General features: G+C 39.8%; 1 protein-coding gene across 1 annotated transcript in view; it reads right to left on the reverse strand.

The window, feature by feature from the left end:
• Positions 1-14815, reverse strand: part of LOC110154237 (vesicle transport through interaction with t-SNAREs homolog 1A) — a 95261-nt gene extending 80446 nt beyond the window's left edge. The window contains exons 1-3 of the mRNA XM_055150560.1: positions 14810-14815; positions 13883-13960; positions 2198-2282 (exon numbers count right to left, since the gene is read on the reverse strand). Of these exons, the coding sequence (XP_055006535.1) occupies positions 2198-2282; positions 13883-13960; positions 14810-14815 (169 nt within the window). The remainder of the gene's footprint in view (positions 1-2197; positions 2283-13882; positions 13961-14809) is intronic.
• Between the last annotated feature and the right edge of the window lie 7181 nt (positions 14816-21996).

Consider the following 21996-nt stretch of genomic DNA (forward strand, 5'->3'; position numbering starts at 1 on the left):
TTCCTCTTTGCTCAGAGCTGGGAGCCCCTTTTCTCCCTTTAACGTGACCTAGAAGCATCTGGCGTTTTCTGTTCCTGGTCATTAAGGGAGAGATTGTCACTGGGCAGAACCCAGTCTCAACGCCATTTCTTTGTTCGGGATCTGGCTCTTTGAAAGAAAATGTCTTTTTGTTCTACTTCCTCCATTGGTCAATTACAGTTCTTCAGGGCTACAGTGTCATTTTGGAAAGAGAATGCAACTTTGAATTAGCGCAAAATAACAAACTGTTCCCTGTCAAAAGAAATGAAAAAGTCCAACTTAGAAGTTCTGGAGAGAGAAAAGTATTTATAGTTTGACCAGAGAAAGTGTGATTGGTGAAACAGTTAACGCTCTAATTATCTGTGTTAAACGTCTGTGGATGCAACCTCTGTGTCTCTGCAACATTTTCTATTTTAGTAAAAGTGGTCTCTCATAACTATTATTTTGTTTTCATGAAAATAAAGGGGAAAAATAAAAAGTGTGCCTTTGTTGAGCTCAAGTAAATAACAGAAGATAACCATACAAACAAACTGTATTAAGCAAATCTAAAAGGTTTTCAAACACTAGGTCAAGACCCAAAATTGGTCAAAATTGTAAGAATCTCAAAAAAAACAAAAAACCCCAAAACAAAACTCATTCCTATTTAAAACAGCAAAATACACATAATATTTCCACTAATAATATCAAAACAATGCAAGTGTCACACTAACACTTTTGCCAATTAATAACAAATAATTTAAAGTATGAGTGAGAATAAAAAGAATCCAAATTGTGGAAGTTCTCCAAATTTCAAATAGAAATTTATTAAAAGTACATCTAAAGACAAAAATATGTAATAGAACAAGATAAATTCAAATGAAAAAACAGATGTGTAAATTCCACTAAGAAATTATATTTCTGGTGGCCATTTTCTGCCCCCTCTCGGGTTGTTCCTTGTGCTAGTCCCTGTATAAAAACCACAGACAGCAGTATTTGAGGTTGTGCATCTGAGCGGAGGGCTGGACTGGACAGCGAGCTAAAGACGGGGTCAGGGATTAAACATGATGCCCTGCCAACACGACCCACAGCTGGTGCGGACCCAGCTGAGTGTGTGGCACCGCGGAGCAGATAAACCAGCATTGTTCTGAGCTGAAGCCACCGGCGACAAGAGGTCAAAGGTGACGCAGAGGACTAAGGCTAGAGAAGCTAACAAGCCCGGGAGGTGATATTATAAGCCATAGCCCACTTCTGTTCTCGTCAGAAAAACACAGAAAGATGGTTAAAAATCTAGGGCTGTCGCAGAACCTCAACACATCTACGAATCAACATTTTTAAGCAGAGAATGCAGATTGTATTTATGAATTTGCGAGTCACAGGGAGGAAACATCAAAAGCCTGTGGTCCGCATGCGAACCTTCCTTGACTTGAATTATTAAATCGGTTGATGTCGCATGTGCCAGCCACCCGGCGATTATAGTGTAAATTGACTAACTTTTTCAAAACTACAGCGGAAGCCACAGAAAGACGGTTGATACTTGAAGAATGAGCTTTGATACATCTCTGAGGAATACTCTGCGCCTCAATAATGTGGGGAGTGTCAGGAAGGAAGACAGGAAGCAGAAATATGCTAACTGGTTACATCTATTTAAGATCCCAATGAGCCTTCTCTTTTACTATTTTAAGATAAAAACAACCTTGATGAGGATGAAAAGAAGCTTGTGCATTTTTAGTTTTATTTAGAAAGACTTTTTTTCCCTTCCTCCTGCACGACTGAATTAAGAACTTCTAGAAGAACGCTGACGTTGTTTATTTTCACAGCCCCCCTGTCTGTTTTGGCAAAAAATGCAACTACCCAACACACACACACAGGCGCACACACAAACACACACACATACAGACAAGAGGTGGTACTGATGCAGGATTTTTTTGGGGTAGAAGCGGCACCCGATCTGTCGCCTGTACACCTCTCTCTATCCTACTGGTTTGCCTTTGATGTGCTCCCGAAAATGTCATCAACCGTCAAGGAAAATACTTTTTTTCCCCTCCGACCCTCCCTCCTCACTACACCCCACAAACATATCCACCCACCAACGCATACGAGCGAGACAATTTGCTGTCGCTCACTCATCCTTGCCACTATCTTACAACCAGCCCACCTCGTCTCCCTTCTCCCCCAACTCAATCCCAGCCTAAATACGTACCCGTTTCCACCGCTATCTGGTAGCCGGCCTCCAGTCTCCGCGATGACCTTTCCAGCCGCTCTGTGTTGTCCAACAGATGCGCTCTCTGCAACAAATAGAGAAAGGAGGAAAAAAAAAGAAGCCGTGAAGCCAAAGAAACAAACACAAAATAATTGATTGAGAAGGGACTGGGAGCCATTTCAAAGAGACACATCAACACTGTCACCTAAACAGACAGAGCACATCCACAACATAATACAGCCAGCTTGGCAATAACCTTCATGGATGACAATGTGTTATATGCTGATGGAATATCAAGCGGCAGCATGTTGTGGGACGACAATGGAAAAGGTGCTGTCTCCTCATCTTGGACATAAAACATAAGCCCGCACTTTGAGGTCTGTCGCCGACTTGTTTTGTTTACAACCACCGTTTAGTCACACAAAAAAGTTGAGGATGAAAAGTGGAGCACGTTGAAAAAAAATGTAATTTGGTTTGGTTCAGTCAAAAATACCTGGGTACGTGATGGTGTCCAACTGGCTGCAATGAATTTAACATCAGCAAATGCAGCTAGCTCGCATGAAAAACCGATGGTACGTGACTACAATACGATACATACGAATCTTAAATAATAAGTATTGTTGAAGGACATACACAAACTGTTGCTATGGTTACATAAATAGGAAAATATGGTCGGAAAAGGTACATAAAGTAAAAAGTAATCAAACAGAACTGCCTTTATATTAAGTTATGCAAGACCTATTGTGACCTGTAATCAAGGTTAAATACACCACTTTAAATTGAGAGGGGCAAACAAATAATAAAATGAAGAGTGAATGTTTACTATTTTGAGACCTAAACACTGAAAACAGCACAAATTATTACTATGGTGAGTTAAATAAGAAAATAAGGTTGAAAAAGGGTAAATAAAAAAACAGAACTGCCTTTATATTTAGTTATGAAAGACCTATTGTGACATGTAATTAAGGTTAAACATACTACTTCAAATTGAGAGGGTCAAGAGAATAATAAAATTAAGAGTGAACGTTTACTGTTTTGAGACATAAACATTGAAAAGGTCAAAGGACATATATAAGATAAGATACCTGAAATAAAAAGATGGATAATACTGTTTTTAATTTGGTACTATACAGAGATTTGTCCACAGTGAACAGAAAGAGTTCTTGTAGACTGAGCAGAGAATCGGCCATAATATTTCTATTGTATGTGTACTTGATCCGCATCAGTGGACCAAACAGTGATCCATGATGTATGAGTACTGCAATCCCTATTGTATCTCTCAGCTATCAACAATTGACAAGGCTGCCCTGTGAAAGCCCACAATCCAGACAGCATATCAAGAAAAAGATGTGTTTCATTAATTATTAAAAAAGCAATTTGATCATTTTTTCAAAGTAGATGTTTGTGACTATCAAGGTGTAAAGGCAGGCTTTAATATCAGGTGTACTAACTTCAACAGTGAGTGGTTCCTATGATACCTGAAAAGCAGAGGTTTCTCTCATGCTTAACTATTCATGGTGGACATCTGAGGTGCGAGAAGGTCTGATGTGTTGACTGATGGCCTTGACTTTCACCTTGGGGCTCTCAAACATCATAAATTATGGTTTGTTTTGTGTTGTTCAAGAGCTGCGTTCCCCTGCTTGTGATTTAATGAGAATTTTCAGTTTGTTTTTATTTATTTGATTCACTATTTAATAAGATTTGATCCACAGGTACTCAACTGGACTGCTTGTGAGGTGATTTGATCAAAGGTCATTGTATTGAGACAGAACCATCATTACTCTAAATTAGAAAAATAATAAGCTCTTCTTGCACTTTTGAAAACATGCGCACGTACAGCACAGGCTTTTTTGTCAAATCTGATTAAATTATGTAGTAAGATTTGTCTTGCCCCAGAACAGATATACTGTGAAAGTTTTTAAGCTCAAAGTGAGACCAATGTGTGTGTGCTGTCTGCATCCAATTTTTGTCATCCGCGAACCCGTAAGTCACACTGATGATCTTTTAGGTACAGAAGCACCCATCCAGTTTTCTTGGTTCCGATACTGCCCGATACTAATGCAGAGACTGAAAATAGCATTTATTTCCTTTAAACAAAAATAAAATAAGACAAAATTGATCCAAATGTGTCATATAACTGTTATTTATCTCTGAAGTGACAGAGTAGCTTTGTATGAATAAAAAGTTTTTACTTTGTTGGACTTTCAAGGCCAAATATGACCAGTAAATAGTGTTATTACATGAATTCATAAGTCCAAACCAGCACTGATATCTGATACCAGTATCGGATATCTGCAACTCTACTTTTAGCCTGTTAGTTGCTAGTTCAAGGCCTTTAAGATTCAGTAGAGCCTACAAAAATTGTCAGAAAGCCTGTATTAAGGAATTCAGTATATTTTTAATTACATTCATTATCAACTTATCTCCTCAAAATGTATTGTTGAATCCACCAAATAAAAAGGTTAAAGAAATCAGTTGTTTAGGGCATTTACAGTGAGTTTCTAACCCTAACAGAGTCCATATAACCCCTGTCCACTGCTGCGATGAAGTTCATCCAAACTGCCAAACATCTGATCAAAACGACGTGCCTTCAAAGGAAGCTTTGTAAACAGAGCAGACATGAATGACGGTGATGTTTACTTGAATGCTGTTGGTTTTGATGGCCTTTCTAATATTAAGTAGCTGGTCTGATGTAACACGGAGTTGACGTTCAAAAACAACCCCATGAATGACAGCCTACCTCTTTGACACCAGTTTAGACTCATCGTGTGAACGAAAAGGGACAGGGGGAAAAAGATTTGGTTAGGCTGTCAAAATACGCACCAGCTAATCACTCTAAGGGAATGAAAGCATGGTGGGGAGAATAAGAAAAAGTCAATGACACACTTCTCAAAGTTTGACAATGAGAGGGATGGGAAAAGAGCGGGGTGGATACGCTGCCTCTGAACTCTTTTCTTGGCGCTGCGTCTTGTCTGCGCCCGCTGACACATGTCATTTAAAATTGCAGAGATACTTTTTAATAGTTAAAGGGAGGGCAGGGGGAGGATGGAGGGAGAGGGGAGAGCGTGGGGACAGATGGCTAGTGAAACAGGGCTGTGGTAGAGGGAGAGAGATAAGGAGGTGGTGAGCAGAGCAAAGTGCAAAGACCTGCTGGTGCTTTGGTGTACACGAAGGTTTGGCCAAATAGCAGAAATGGAAGCACAGGACAGCAAATTTGTTCGTTATAAGGCAATATTGATGTTGTGGATGTTTTGTCCACTGGGATTATGATCCAATCAAAACACCCAAAAATATGTGCAGCAAAGGCTAATCCAACAGGTATATATTTCTGGCCAAGATCCCTGATCAAGAATTGGAGATGAGTCCCCAGGCGCTGCACTGCGGTTGTCCACTGCTCCTGACAGGTTGCCCAGGGGCACTGGTTGAAGGAAGGCTCAAATGCTAAACTTACCTACAGGGACAATATAGCGTGCAAATACAAGAAACACCTCATTAACAGCATCCATAATAATCTATAATATTTAAAAGTTCTTTTTGTTGTAACCTGGTTTATTTAGTTTTTTGGTGAAAGAAGAGCATGGTCACCAGGACAAAGACACAAAGCGTTAGAAGGGTCTTTAGTGAGAGTTGTTGGTGTCTTGAAGAAAATGGCTGCTCTGTAATGAGGCCCCACAGAGGAGCAGAGATGGAGGGGACATATTGACATGCGGCGCTTTCTCTAACGCACCTGGACCATGGCAGCAGTCCCTGTGTGGCTGGGAGCACGAAGCAGCCGGGGATACTGACAGAGTACATACTCCCTGGCTTCTTCAAAGAACTCCAGTGATTAGTATGTTATCATTACCATTCGAAACGTGATTTTCCTATTCCCTCTCGGCAAAGGTGACACATCTCGGGGAGACGGCCGGCAGACTCGCTCGCGATGGAAAACCACTTCAAACACTTTCTGCTCCTGAATTCTTCTTTCTCTCGCACTGTCTTCTTTGGGGCTAAGGGGGAGGGAGGGAGGCTGCGGGTGGCTTTGTGAGGTGGGGCTGGGGGGTAGTGGCGAGGTGTGTACAATCATTAGAATAATGCGTCTTCAGTTTGACAATGACAAAAGCAGCAGCACCAGGTGAAGGTTCAGCCTATAAGAACGCAGTAATGGCTCAAAGATGGCCCTGATAATGAAACTGTGCTGCCATCATGCATCAAAAATAATGAAAAGAAACACATATATTCCATCTAAACATCCTGGTGTAGAGGTAGTCATATCCAATGTGCAGATTTCTACAGACTTCATCTACAGGAGAGCCAAACAAACCCCATGTGATCCACCATGGGACTGAATCTTTGTCAGCAGTTTTCAGGCAAATATCAAGTGTGTACCGGCTCCCACTGTGACTCTCAACAGCACATCAAGGCTTGACCTGAGTAGGTTTGCTCTCCCCATTGTCACAACCTTAAGAGAAACTGAACTGCAGCCTGTTTAAGCACAGGCTTGCACTTAAAAGAGCAGGTGGGAGGATGAGAATATCGTCAAAATCATATATAATTGTCACTAGGCACCTTCTAGAAAAACATTTAGCATGGTGTATGTTAAATAGTGAGCGGCGGAGTGCACTGGAGCAGCCACCAGCACTTCTGCCGATGCACGTCTTACCTTTTCATCTGACACCTACATTTTGAACAAAGCTCTTCTTAAGGAACAGGAAAATGCTGTTTTTTTGTTGTGCTTTTTTGCGTCAAGAAACAGTCGTCAGTTGTAAGTTATTAACAGGGAGCCCCAGAACAATGCAGCTGTAGCTCAAAAGAAATCTCTCCCCTCTTACTGCTCTTCTCGCTCCTGCCTTTTTTCAATATCAAACACGAGCGGTTACTATCACCATTTTCCAAAGTTCAGATGATTTCCTTATTATTTCAATAAGGGTGGGGGAGAGTCAAAGTGAATAATGATGACAGCTCTGATTCCAACTGACTGTGTGATCTTCTGTGCCGTTTGTTTGGGACTTGTAAGACGAGGAATTACAAGTGTCAAACAGCTGTGAATATGGGTGCTAAATATTTAAACATGTTTTGCAGAGGAAGAAAAAGAAGTATAGTTTTTTTAAAAAGGCAATGCTTAAGTGTGTATAAGCTGTGCCCGCCTTTGATTCTGAGGCAGGGTGAAGAAGACAGTGGACGGAAAAAACGCATTGACAAAAAAGGGCGAGAGATCGGGTCTGATTATGCACATCGGGGCGATCCGAAAGGGGTTGACAGGTGAGGAAACTCCAAAAGTCTGCTGACCCTCGGGCTAGGAGAAAACGCGTGTGATGAGGAGTGGAACAAGGGGAGACAAAAGTAGAGTTAAATAAAAGAAAAACGCGCCAACAACAGCAGCTGGGCCCGGTCAGCCAATGCATTATGGAGAGGCAAGAATGGAGGAGCTTTGGTGGATATTGGATTATTGAACTTTGAGAAGAAACATGCTACAACAAATATTAATGAAGCTGGTCAAGTATTGGGACAAGTGAAATAATTAACTTTTAAGATTAAAACATCATCAAATGAGCATCCATTGATTATAATAACAGGGTAAGGAAACTACACATTCCCAGTAACTACAATAGCAATATTTTCTTTCATAGACCTAAATATTTCTGACTGGGACTGTCACAATAACACATTTTCGAACATGATATATTGCTACAGAAAAATATAATGGTAAAGGGTCATACTGAAACTGCTTTATGACACTGACACAATAACAATAAAGCAAGATAATCTGAGTTAAGTTTTTTAATAGACAGTATCATTTATACTGCAAAAGATAAATAGCAGAATGAATGAATTAGCCATAGAAGTTACTTATTCAACCATCTACAGCTCAAATTGCATTGTATTACAACTAAACTGACAAAACAAAATCGTGACAGGCCTATTTCTGACTGTAATTCCTCCATTCCATTTATAATAGGGGTGTGCAAAAATATCAAAATATCGATATATCGTTTTGCTTGGTGATACTATGTCGATTTTTATATTTTTTATATAGGTTACAAAACCTAAACGTTATCAGCACTAAAGTTGTGTATGAAGACAAAGTAAACTCTATGTAATACAGTTATCATAATAATGTTTTGGTTGTTAAAGTAAGTGTATTTCATAAACCGTGGAGGTAGGTTTCATGAAAATATATATTAATATATAAATTTCTTAAAAAATGTGATGTACTTTAGAATATCAATATATTGTTTTTAGAGTATCACCCTTATATTGTGACATTAACGTGATAAGATTGTCATGTATTGTGAATCGAATCGAACTGTCGGGGCCCTGTGATTCCAAACCCTAATTTACAATCTGTTCTAAAGTGTGGCTTTTTAATATTGCTCGTTGTATTCAAAGAGATTCATATATTTTATTGAGTAATACATGTCAAGTCTTGGAGAACAATCTATATTTTGTTGCACATATTATTTTGTTTAATAGCGCCTATAAACCAACTTCTTTAAACCAGTTTTTGTAAATTTCCTGTAAGGACTAGTAGTAAAAAGTAAACAAATATAAACATAACATAAGTTAGTTCATTAGACAAGTATGGTGCACAACTGAATGTCATAAAACCAAAATTATTATGGATGAATATACATGCAAGTATACATAACTTAATAATGAATGCAAATGAAAATGCCAAATGATAACATGAGTCGAGATGATGAGAAAATATAAAACAACTCATTTGGCCCCATTCAAACACATAAAGACGGTAAAAGAGGCCATTCACTTAGCTGCTTTAACGTCAATATTATAAAGCTATACTCCAGCTTTACTTTATTTCACCAATTGTCTTCAAAACGGCGCATCAGAATTTATATCTTATCTCCAGTTTCACATTTTCAATAGAGAGGAATGGCTTCAGTGAATTCATTATCTTTGCCTTGGCCTTTACGCCGTTCAATCACACATGCAAAAAGAACACGTCCAAATGAGCTGATTTTAATTTTCCGCGGGAAGCGAGAGGGCAAATGGAAATTTCAGCATGATTTAAATAGTCGGAGGAGAGAACCACTTACCTCTTCACGTAACTTTATCAACTGCATCAGGAAAGCAAGAAGAAGAGAAAGATGGAGAGAGTGAAGGAGAGATAAAAAGCAGGAGATGGGAGGAGGTAGAGAATTAACCTTGACGACTTATCCGCTCGCATGTTTAGCATTTAGAAATCACAAGACAAACATTAAACGCTAGCTAGCTAAACGTGCAGCTCGGGTTTGGTGTGTGTTTTTGAACAAACAAAGATCAAGTCCTGGCACTGTCACATTAAACGCTGAGCGGGAATGGATCGTTCGCCTCGCGCTTTCAGCTAGTATTACCGAGGACGTCAAATCACACGGCTAATGTAGCAAAAACAAAACATGGCACGTTATTACGCTAAGTATTTTTGCAGATATGGCGGGAAAGAAACACATGCCCTTAGGAGCTGAGGTAAAGTTATTCTAGTGTTTATCAAGCATCAGATTCATTCAGTATTACATCTTTCTCCATACAGTTGCATTATGTATGTGGAGTTATCTGAGGCCATTGTATATGAACATGCAGGGTACCTTATTATTGGGACATGCACAGGACATGAAAAATGAATCTTAGCACAGTGATACATGTTTGATGAAAAGGAATAGGAAATACAATATAAATCATGTTATTTCAAGTCCCTGTACTGGAAAAAGCATGCATTCCTGATAATGAAGCTGCCAGTTATAGAGGACCATAATCCCATTGGCTATTAATTATGACTACAACAATTAGAAAGGTTATTGTGGTGGTCTCCTCTAAAGTGAGGACTGGGAATGAGGGAGGACAATGCAAGGCAATACGTTTGACAGGATAAAGGAAGGACTTTTAACTTTCTGTAACAAATGTAGTCGGCTCTAAGATGTAATGGCAGACACCTGGTCCCCATTACACAGGCTGTTTATTCAGAAGGTGAATCATAATAATAATATAGTGTATGATCTGTGTTCAAATATGAATAAAGCCTAAGTTAAAACGGATACTTCTGGTTATCAAGTGCTTTCAAGGGGTATTTAAAAATTAATTATATGTATTCTAATGTGAATTACTGTATTTATGGGTTTATATATTTGATGAACTATAACATCAGCCTGCCCAGAAACTACAGATGGAAATTAGCACTAGTGTTAAAAACTGGTACAATGCAGCTCTCCTGTTAGGGTTAATGTATATTGTGCACTGCCCCTGTCTCATTAAATAAATAAACAAAAAAATATTTAATTCTTTCATATTATAAAACTACATCATAATATGTAAAAATGAAAGACACAAACCGAATAATATAAAGTGCTGTAAAAGCTGATAAAAATGAACAAACTTGATTGCAATCCTTCAAACAAGGCTAAAAAGTGACATATAGAGACTGAGTCCAAACTCAACTAATACATTATACTGCCTAAATATGCTATATATATAACTTGCTATATTCATTTTTGTCAATATTAGTCCATACATAAATGAAGTTTTAGTGAAAAGTTGTTATAGTGCTGTGTAATGAAAACAAAGCCAAACGCATGTTTCTTTAAAGAGCTCTAAGTCTTGAAAACGTTGGCACAAATAAGACGAACTGAGGAGTGGAAACTCTTTAGCAACTTACGCAACAACTCCCCACTAAGACTGTTCTAATGAAGGGGCCAAAGTTTAAAGCGACTCTGCAGTGGACATGATTATGGAGGGCTGGAGCGGAGGAGACTGGGGACCCCAACGCCGCATCCGTCAATGGTCCCCAAACAAAAAGTGTTGGCTCCCATTTGTGCTGCATGACTGATTGAGAGCGGATTTGTTAAAACTATATGACGGCCAGTCCGGCTTCACTTTTTTTTTGGCATCTGTTCTTTAGTTTGTCCACTTTAGGCTCCCATACCTCAAGAGACACACAAATGAGGAGAAACGAAATGTTATAATTACTCAGGTTTGGGCCGCTTGTGTTCCTCTGATGCCAGTTTTCAGAATTGCAATGCTGCGTTTTTTTTCCTGTTATGATAATCAGTTTTTTTTCCAAACAAAAGATTTTTTTTATCCAATACGGAATTCGATACAAGTGGTAATCTGCTTTCTTTGTAGGCTGCAAAATCTGGATGGTGCTGGCTCGAACCGCCGCAATCTCTGGTGGCCAAGCCTTCTGCTGCTGTGACTGAAATCGAAACTATTCCATGTGTTATAAAAAATTGTATGTGCATTCACTGCTTTGTGTGTGGCGTCTGGTGTGAGTGTGTTTGTGCGTGTGTTGCATGCCGAGGAAACCGAAAGAAAAAAATGTGCAATGGTAGCCTAGCATATTATAGAAAAAAATACTGATAGTGCCAATGCAGTCTCTGTCCGCATACAGATAACGAAGAAATGCCCGACTCTATTAAATCGTCCTTTAGCCATTATCGCGGGGCCAACACGGCATTTTCAGAACTTATGAGGCTCCCCTATTTACTTAGCTCCAAATCCTTGCCATGTAACCAGCTGATTTGTGACTGGTAATGATCGGCGCGCCCAGGCCTATACGAAATGATCCTGACCTCTTTCAGATCGGCAGGAATTAAATTGACCGATTGCCCCCCGGCCCCCTCTGCCAGAGCCTCTCCCCACTCCTATCAACAACGCCGTCTCGTTAGATAAAAATAAATAAAATAAAAACTGAAGTTGCAAGTGCTCCACTCACAGCAAGACGGCCAAGAGTATTATCTGCACAAGATGGAGAATTAATACAGGTAAATATGAAGGCACCTAGAAGCACCTAGAAGACGTAAAATCATCAAACTCTGTAAACACATCAGATATAAATAAAATCTTATGCTGTGGGTTTGAGAATAATCACTTATTAATTACACTATATTATTAGATTATCACATTACATTATGTCAACAGAAATCACATCTATATGCCATATGCATTTCATATTTTAACAAAAAAAATATTAATTATTTAAAAAAATTCCTAAATATAATTAAAGAATATAAATTGTCATGTTTCCATGTTCCTTTTAGATATTATTCTTAGATACATTTTAGTTGTTGTCCAATTTTGGTGTTTTATCCTGCTGTTAATTAATTTATACTTTTGTTTTTGTTATTCCTAATAAAGGAACTATTACATTTACATTTATATTAAAATAAGTAAGTTAAAATACAGTAAAGTAATAATCTCTTTATTCATATTTTTTTAAATAATGTCTGGATTAGAAATTTTTAAAAATTTACTTTTTTTTTTTTTAATATTATACACTGGTAGCCTAGTTTAGTTTATAAATGTAGGCCTACATTGATAAAATTCAATTTTATCCAATATATTTATTTTATTTATCTAATATATTTCTATTTTATCTAATCTATTTATATGCAACATTATTTATAAATGCAAAAAAATAAATAAATAAAAATAAAAAATGAACACAAAAATCGTTTGATAAGTTTCCCTTTGAACAATTATCTTAGAAGATGAAACTATCTTATGTGTTTCTTTAAAAATGTGTATTAATATTTAATGAAAGTGCAGTATTTAAGCTGAGTGCGGCGCTCTTTTCTGCACATGTTTGATGGAAGCCGTCAGCCTCGGCCCTGACATTTTTGACAGACCGTCTCTCTCCAAGTCGTGAGGAAAGCGTCACCGTCACTTTTGTGTCTCGCTAATTTGCGGAGAATATGCAAATCAATTACACATCTTTGGCTCGCGATACATATGTTTGCAAGATGCACGGTTCATGGGTCAGCATTGAAATGGTAATGTTTTTAAAAAGGGAAAAATCTGACAACTTTATTTAGCCTGGATCCAATCATCAACTCAAAACATGGAGGGATGCATTTTCAGAAAATTGTATTTATAAGAAGAAAATGTTTTACTTGTATAAGCTTTGAGACGCTCAACCCTGAGACCTTAACAGCCGATAGGCCATTTTAAAGAAAGACAATATAGGAAAAATGAGTTAAGAGAGAATATACTATGTGAGAGAAACACCAGTTTTAAGCACAATTCGTTTTGATGATTAAAAAAAAAAAAAAAGAAAGCTTGCATGTATATTGAACAATTTGACTGCAATTTCAAAACCTTTTAATTTTTAATGTTTCATAAAAGGCCGAAATGAGTCTTTGTCAATAATACTTGAGAGAAAAAATACTACATTTGAAGTTAAGATATGCTTGTTAATTTCATTTTATTTATTTTTTTATGTTTTTTTCTCTAAATTTTTGTGAGGTGATCCAATTACATTCCACAATATTTGGGAGCACTCTCTGTCAGTCACCATTCATACGCGGCTTATTCGTTTTGAGTGGCTGCATTGTGCCGTATGCCACCCTTGGAGTGTAAAGAAAACGGGGCGCACCAGATCTTCGCCCAGCGCCTGCTTTTGCTCAGCGCGGGACCATGGGATCAGAGCGGAGTCCGGGGTAGCCCGCTTTGGCCTGAGCTCGTCATTGTACAGCTTGTGTGCGCACCTCCCGATCTCACAATGTGTTTTCGGATAGAGAAGCTGCTGTCTTGAGCTTTGCATTAAACAGTATTGCTTCTGCTTGACTTGGTGACAATACGGCAGGTTTTTTGGTCCCTTTTTTGACTGTGGCTATGAGCGTGGGGGTGTAGCTGGGTGGTGCTGGGGTGGCGTTGGGTGCGGGGTGGTCTCTTGGTCAGCCACCCACATTGGCTCCTCTTGATTAGCAGCCTTACCTGATTCTCCGAAGATCCGGCGTCTTCCCCCAGGAGCTCGTTGCGCACTTCGTCACTATAGGCGATACGTGACCTTTTCTGCGAGAGGGGGAGAGAAAGAAAGGATGAGTAAAAAAGAGAGGGAAAAAATAAGTGGGAGAATATGGCTTTTTCATACTATAGTGTTGACACAAAAAAACACAGCCGACATTTCTTAAGCACGGGAGCCCCCTAATGGAACTGGGTGACAAACTCTGAAATCGTGCACTGCTCTAGCTAGTCTGGTTATACAAGTCAGACAATATACTTCGACTTGGTTGGGGTGCCTGCCTTGCTATCGGAGAGAGGTGATCCGCAGACTATAGTGCACTGGAAGAGGAGAAGTGGCAACCCTCTCGGCCCACTTAAACAAATACAAGTGGAGGGATGAAACGGTTGATCCTGGCGGAGGAGGCTGCATTGGGGACAGGGGCGAGAAGGAGAGAGGAGAGGAGATGTATTATGAGGAAGTATCAGTTGTCAGGGCTAAATCTTTTCTAGGGGGCCTGTCTCTAGCTGTCACCCCAGTGCAGTGGCAGCCTGTGTGTGATAGCGCTGTTGCTAGCGCTAGAGACAGGGAATTATTCATCAACCATTGGCGGTCCATCGGATTTGGGGATGCCTTCCACACACACACACACACACACTCAAATAACAGGGAATGCCATGTCCAAAAAGACTTCAAGCCTTTGCCACCTCCCGATTTTTGCGAGGTTGCATGGAATTGTACGCCTTGTTTACAGATGCCCCGGCCCCATAGAAAAACAGGCTCTTGGCAAGCCCTCTAGACTAAAGCACACATCACCGCGAGCACAAAAAAGTGTTTACTAAGCCATGCTACACTTTCCTCCCTTGCCTTGACAGGGGTTTTCGAAGGTGGGCTAAAATCAAAGGCCTACACCTACCTACCGGCATAGCAATGAAAATATCATTTCTCACAACAGGAATTTTCTATATTTATTTAGTCCTCCTCTCCAAATAATAAAGTGCAAGCTACACCAATTACCTGCTGGGTTTTTCCTCAAGTACTATCTTTCTATTATCAGCAAAAGTTTGAAGTTATCGCTTGATGCGAAGACCGAAAGAGACACCTAAAAAAAATCTGATTGAAATAAGGCTGGAGCCAATCGCAGGCGAGTATTTGTGTTTGTATGTGGTGGTAATGTGAAGCAGTGAGGGGAAAGAGATGCCTGATGTGATTTGGGTGTTATTGCGGTGAAGGAGAGATCTCTGGAGTAATTATAGAAGAGACGGAGAGAGGCTGATTGACCCGGCCACAAAACCACATTAGATAAAGACTGGGCACAACAATACTGGGCCGCAGGGACTGGAGTGGTCACAAGGCGTGCTCTGGTACTGAGGAAATAAGGAATAAACAGCACTGTCATTAAGCACATACTATGAGAGGACATTTTCTAATATAACTCATCTTCTTCAATGTGCCAAATATGTCATAAACCATTGTTTTATTAGTTGGAGCCCTTTAAAAAAAAAGTATTTTCTTTTTTTCTTTTCTCTTTTTTCAGCATTTAAAACTTAGTATGTGTATATTGTGAAAAATTTTATTTGGATAAATAAATAACAATATGCTTTCCCAAGAAGCTAAGAATTATAAATAGTAATAGTTTAACAAATATTTTCACAATTATGATCAAACATTATGATCTTTACTTTTCTCATCTATTACAATACTGTTATCATATTTGTTATTCTTAGAACTTTAAAGTTGTCTATTGTACTTTTTGTGTCTTATTGTAATTTTAATAACTTATTTTTTTATTAGTTGTTTTTTAACAATATAAATCAATACAAGATACTTAAAGTTTAACAAGTACTACAAAACTCACAATATATAGTGATATCTTACTATAATTATTTATTTCCTAGTAAAAATGTATCTGAAATTACATTTTATGTTTTTAAAATTGTCTGTTTTAGAAGGCCAATCTCATTTCCTACAACCCTATAACTTTATCAGTTATAAATTTTTCCAAGAATATTTTAAATTTTTACCTTTATGTCATAAAAAGCTCTATAGCCAAATCAGAAGCCAGGAGTAAAGTTGTACACAGATTATTGTTGTAGCAGCCGAACGCCCACAGATCATTTAAGTGAGTTTCATCCTAAAGACTGAGGTGCGACGAGGGGAACGTCATGACAGTGGCACTATAATTGAGACGAGGAGCAGACTGACGCTTTACACCACTTTAAACTGTTTTCTTCTGCTCCGGGTTTGTTCTAAATAGCTGTTTGTTGCAGATGCACTTCCTGTTTTAAGGGAATACAAAAGTAGTGCTGCTGTACTTACTGTAGCTCCCACTGGAAAACAAGAGACAAGTAATGATTAGTGCCTTCCCTCTTCATGTACCGCACAGCACATGTATTGACTGGTGACAAAGTGACAGGTTTTGATTATAAGTTTAGTGTAGTACATGAGTATTGAGGTCGTGAGCGCAGCGCTGTTCTTACTGTAATCTACACATAATTATAATATCTATAAAGAAAGTGTGTCATTCTATAGACATAACACAAGAGGATCTTAAAACTAACTCCACTAATCAGCCCCTAATCTAAAAACGAAGGAGCACTTCCAAAGATACCTTATTGCTCACAAAGAGAAGAAGTCTTTTTTTAATCCTTTTGAGGTCTGTCTTTTGTCAGGGTTTTAATCTTGGGTGAGAATTTGCTTCTATTCCCGGAAGCACACAAGAAAAGTACAAAGATACATCTTAACTTTATGCAAAGTGGCCCTCCTTTAAAAGTCGCAGAGTCCCGTCAAACGCGTCAATAGAGGTGCGGCCATCCTGTCACAAACACGCGTTTTGCTTGCGCTGACATGGAGCGCCGAGAAGACTTACAAGAAAAGGCATCAAAATGTAATTACATATGCATGCATAACAATTCATATCAGATATGCTAATGAGCTCCGTATAATCCTCCCAGTAGAAAATGATATTTATTTAATTATAAGAAATATATGGGTCTTTTTGGTGCAAGCCTTTTATGTGCAAGGGCTTCTGGGAATAATGTCCAAATAAACTCCCCACTGACAAATCAAATATTGGTTCAGAGGCTGTTGTCGGTTTCCATCCTTTACCAACATCTATTTAAAAAAATGTCCATTTCTAATAATTACAACTGTATCCACATTTCAGTGCCATTACACTCCCCTCCTCGCTTTTTGCCCGGTGCGCCGAGTGACATGGAGGACGAATAATTGTGGCGCCTGGAAAGCAGAAAAATGTAAACAGTTCATTAGAGGGGGAATAAAAGGCGTAAAAATACCCAGGGGCAGAGTGTAATGAGGGCCCTGAAGTCTCCTCTTCCCCAGCGTTGCCTTGTTCCTCCCGAGCACACCACTGGAGGCAGAGCACCAGCAGTAATTAAGAATGTGCCTTTACAATACTGCCTTTTACTGCCAGTGGGAGAAGAGCCAGCATCTCCAAATATAGGCCTAATAACACTCATGTCCAAACATTGTTTTTCTATAGGAATGTGCAATAAGTACCCAAGTGTCGTGTGTAAACAACTCATCTATTTTTACTTGGGCAAAAACTGCTCTGGCACCTCCTCACGCTGATATACATGTCATATTGTACTCTCCAGGAAGAGACTGGCAAGCCTTCATTACATTTTCTTTAGTGAATAAGTTTGTCATCTTTTCAAGCAGGGTAGAGGATAATTAATTACAAAAAACAATTGTTCTAAGAATCAACGGAGAACACGAAAGAGCAAAAGTAATAAATATTTGGTTTAAATTGTGGTACACATACAGATTTCATACTGATAATAAGGGTTACCTGACTTAAGGTAATTTTTCATAATCACATAATCAGCTGATCAAAAAAATAAAACATAAAATCATCATTGATCTTCTTTGTGTTATTATGGTTAAAGGCTTTTGGTCTGCGCTATCCAAATAGAATGTGAGTTATACATTCTATACGTTCAGGCTCAAAACAGTTCTGTTTAACTGTACACATGACTGAAAGTTTTTTATTCCACACTCTTCTCTTTTAATGTTAATTTTATGATGATTATTTATCTTTTGATTTGTTTGTATTGTAATTTTAATGTCTTTCTTATTCTGTAAAACACTTTGAATTACTTTGTGTATGAACTGAGCTTGCCTTACTCCATATCAACAATATCAACAATAGTGTAAATATGCATAAACCACACATTTTACTCAAAGGTTAGCTGTTCCTTGCCTTCCTTCTCCTGCTGTGACTTTTCCCAGGTGCGGAGAAGACCCAGCCCCCTCCTCCCCCCCTCTCTCGTGGGGTAGAGGTGGACCCGAGCAGCCCAGCGTTGAAAGGAAGTCAAGACCTTTAAGCAGCCGCGAGTATCACAACAGCACACTCAATAATGCATCTCGCCTTGGCGGGGGTCTTTGCGCACTATTGTTCCGACAAATCGTTAGAAGTGTTCAATTACGCCTTACTTTTTAACACAAGATATCGTCAGAAAAGACAAAGCACTGTGCGTGTCACAGAAGGGTGTCATTGCAGTGTTTTGGTGTCATAGAATAAGAGTACGTGACATACTGTATCTACAATATCCAAGGGAGCATTCCTTTGGAGGACGTGAGCGCGCTAACCCTCTGTGCGTTCTGTCTGCCTAATAGAGGAGCAGTGGCAGCCTCAGATGACAGCATGGGGCCTCTCATTAGCTCACAGGTTAGAGCTTTGGTGGCTTCCGTACACACGCGAGACATTGTATTGTGTTTTTATGTGGTGTCAGAAAATAGAACCGTGGGGATCGAAGTGGTTATGGAAAGAATATAAAGGTAAGTGATCACCAGGGCAGGCTAATAATGTTAGCGAGGCTGCCACACAAGTGCACCAGGCAGGAGGCTTCAAAACAATCAGGATGGACAGAGGGTTCATATAAGAGCAGGCAAACTTTTCAAGCCTGATGTGTGACAGTAAATACAATGTTTGAGTATAGAGATATAGAAGGGCTTTGATTGACTGTTTACTTGTCAGTGTCATTTAAACTGCAATAGAGCAGTCAATAAGACTCAAAAAATGATGAGGAGCCCTGAGACCCAAGACAAGAGAGACTAAACTAAACAGGAGTCTGCTGAGCAAGGCCTGTTTGAAGAAGCTGCAGGTTCACATCTCTGTGGTTGTTTCTTTAAGGCATGAGGAACCATTAAACCCCATATTGAAATCTGAAGGCTCTTGTAATGACAAATCAAAGGCCGTGTCTCCCTTCCATCTCAGTTCCTCTGCTGACAGTGGAGGAGCTTCGGGCCCTGTGTAGGAGGGGACAGATGAGGAACAGTAAAAGAGGCTGTAGTCGTGGTTACGAGGAGCAGACAGCACTGGGTCCCGGACTGAATCAATGGAGCCCAGTCGACAGGGAGGCAGGCAGCCGGGGCCCATCACAACGCAGGCTCCCGGCGTGCAGTGGGGAATAAAGTGGGCCTCCTCGGGTCAGCACCACACAAAAAGGTGAGATTAGAGCGAAGTGGAGGAGGATTTCTCCCCAGTGGAGGTGGGAGGGGGATGGAGGGTGAGGAGCTGTGCGGCGCGGGATACCTGGTAAGCCAGGGACCAAGCGGCCTATTAGCCTGTGGCTACCTACATATGGTTCAGTGAACCCTCTGCTGAGAAGAGCTCCTGTGCTATCTGTCTAGCATCGCTGTTTAAAGAAAGAAATAGCTTCACTCATAACCCTTTGTGTGCTTCCACTCCTGACCTGCATTTATGATTCACATGTGTTTGAAGTCTATTCTTGGAATGTTATCTAAAATTGAAAAGTGTAATAAAAAAGTCCTAGACACAAAGGCGGAGGAGTGGGGCCTGCTGTGCGCGTGAGCATGTCCGTCAGTGGACACGCTCAGAGCACAGTCTTCAGTGCGGCGCTTTTCTTCTAACACCACTATTGTAGCACCTGAATGCTGTGGAATTAACATAAGAATACAGGCGCACACACAGGGACTTAGCAAGATCATTATCTCTATATATTTATGTATACTTTGTTATTTGACTGGCCTGGACATATTCACATGCTGATGAGGCCAGAAAGGCCCCCATCCAGAAGCGATTCCAACATGTGCCCTCCTGAACTGCCCAGAGCAGGGCTAGTTTCACGGGACTCCCAGGGATTGTACTGGAATTCACAACATTTGTTTAGAAAAGATGAGAAATGCCCAGCTGAGGGTCATGAAGCCTTGTTAACATTTCTTATGAAGATAAAATATGAAAAGGGACTTTTAAATGGCGTGTTTTTCCCTTTCACAACAGCACTTAAAGCACTAAATATGTTGTGTGAAACTGACTTCCAAACAAAAAAGCACAAAGCTGGGATTGTAGTTGCCAAAGCAGAACAAACAGGAGCTCTATGGCGATGAGAAGAACAAAACTAAAGACTTTAGTCTCACTGCAGGAGTAGGCTGATGCTCTAATGGTGGCCAACCTCTGGGATAATTGAAAAAAACCTAATTCATCTTCCACAATGTAATTCTGATCAAGGCCGCAGCCAGAATACTCTGCAGGCTTCAAAAACACCAGAGAAAAGGCAAAATTGTCAGTCGCTGAGAGCAAAACACACTTTGCCTTTTTGTGCTGGCGGCTCATTACGAACACTTAGGACGAGAGCGAGGGAGACTGTTTAATTGTGTGAAGGGTGCGGGCATCAGGGTTAAAACAAGAGCAAACACAAGGAGGAGAGAGAGAGGGCCACTGGTTAAGGAAGCGACGGAGAAGACTTCCTCTCTGCTGCTACTGCTGCCTTCTTTTACTTATTAAACCAGGGGAAAAACACAGAGCCAATGATTCATAATATATTTCATAAATACTTCATGAATCCCTGCGCCATACTTAAGCCAGACGGGTAAAAAGAAAAACATTGTCACCTATTCTAGTAGTGGCTTGTCAGCACATCACTGGGGAGTGGGTGTCACATGTCACTTCTGGTTTACCCCAATGCGCGGGACAGGCTGCAGACTGGAGGTAGGACAGGATGGGGAACACAAGAAGTGAGGAGAGGGGAGAGAGAGAGGAGCGGAGGGGGGGTGTTATCATATCATTGCCCCGTGTCTTTTAGATTTTCCTCCTTATTATGTTTGGCCCGTGCTAGCTCCAGTCACTCAATCACACACGCCCCGAGGACAGTGGGACCTGGGAGGGCGCGTCTGAAAGCTATACTGATCGCTGTCAGTGTGGCGCACGGCGGGCCACTTCCATCGCCGGGCTGCTCGGGACAGGGGTGGAAAGAGTGAAGGGAGGGTGGCGGAGCGGGGAAGGGGCAGATAAGGAGCGAAGGGAGAGACGAGGAAGAAGGATAACGCGGATGGAATTTGCACACCGCCCAAAAACAAAACCAGCGCTCCGGGCGTAATGCAGATGGGACCGGTGTTCACATAAAGACCAGAGTGATCCGTGGACAAATTACAGCCTGTGGACTTCTGCTGCTACACTGTCAAACACAAACTTAGCAACAATGTGAAAAGAAACTGAGCATGTCAAGAGCATTTAAGGGTATTCAATTAATGAGTAATTGTAACCCATTAATCCATGTATATATACAGAATAAAATCTCAAGTGTTTTAAAAGCAAAATCCACCTTTACCCTTTAGAAAGTTTGTCTTATAAAAAAGCTGATCACTTACAGGAATACATGATTATGGTAATAAAAGTAAAGTGAAGATTTCATTAAGGTGAAAAAACTAGGTATAGATTTGCCCAGTGATTTTCCTAATTTAGTATTTTTATTACAGTTTTAATTCATTTAAACATATTATGTCAAAAAGCATAAAATGATCTAAAAATATATATACGATTTTTTTCTCATAATGTACAGCCCTAATTTCATTGTTCTTTGAATATGGTCCCAATCAATCAATAATAATCTAAAATGTGAATGCTTTTTCTCACAATAATTCTAACACAAAAGTATATAATATTTCTAATATTTGTCCAGAAATATATTTTAATGCCACTACACCACTTTGAGGAAGAGTGTAACTTTTCAACTCTCCTGATGACATTGTCTTCATGCAAACCATCTTCTCCACAAAATCTTAATCCACCAATTAATCTCAGTTTAAGAAGGCAAAAACAGAAAAACAAATCCTGGAATCCTCA

The sequence above is a fragment of the Boleophthalmus pectinirostris genome, unplaced genomic scaffold (assembly GCF_026225935.1).
Source record: "Boleophthalmus pectinirostris isolate CB_2022bp ecotype Guang Dong unplaced genomic scaffold, ASM2622593v1 HiC_scaffold_14, whole genome shotgun sequence".
Taxonomy (NCBI): domain Eukaryota; kingdom Metazoa; phylum Chordata; class Actinopteri; order Gobiiformes; family Gobiidae; genus Boleophthalmus; species Boleophthalmus pectinirostris.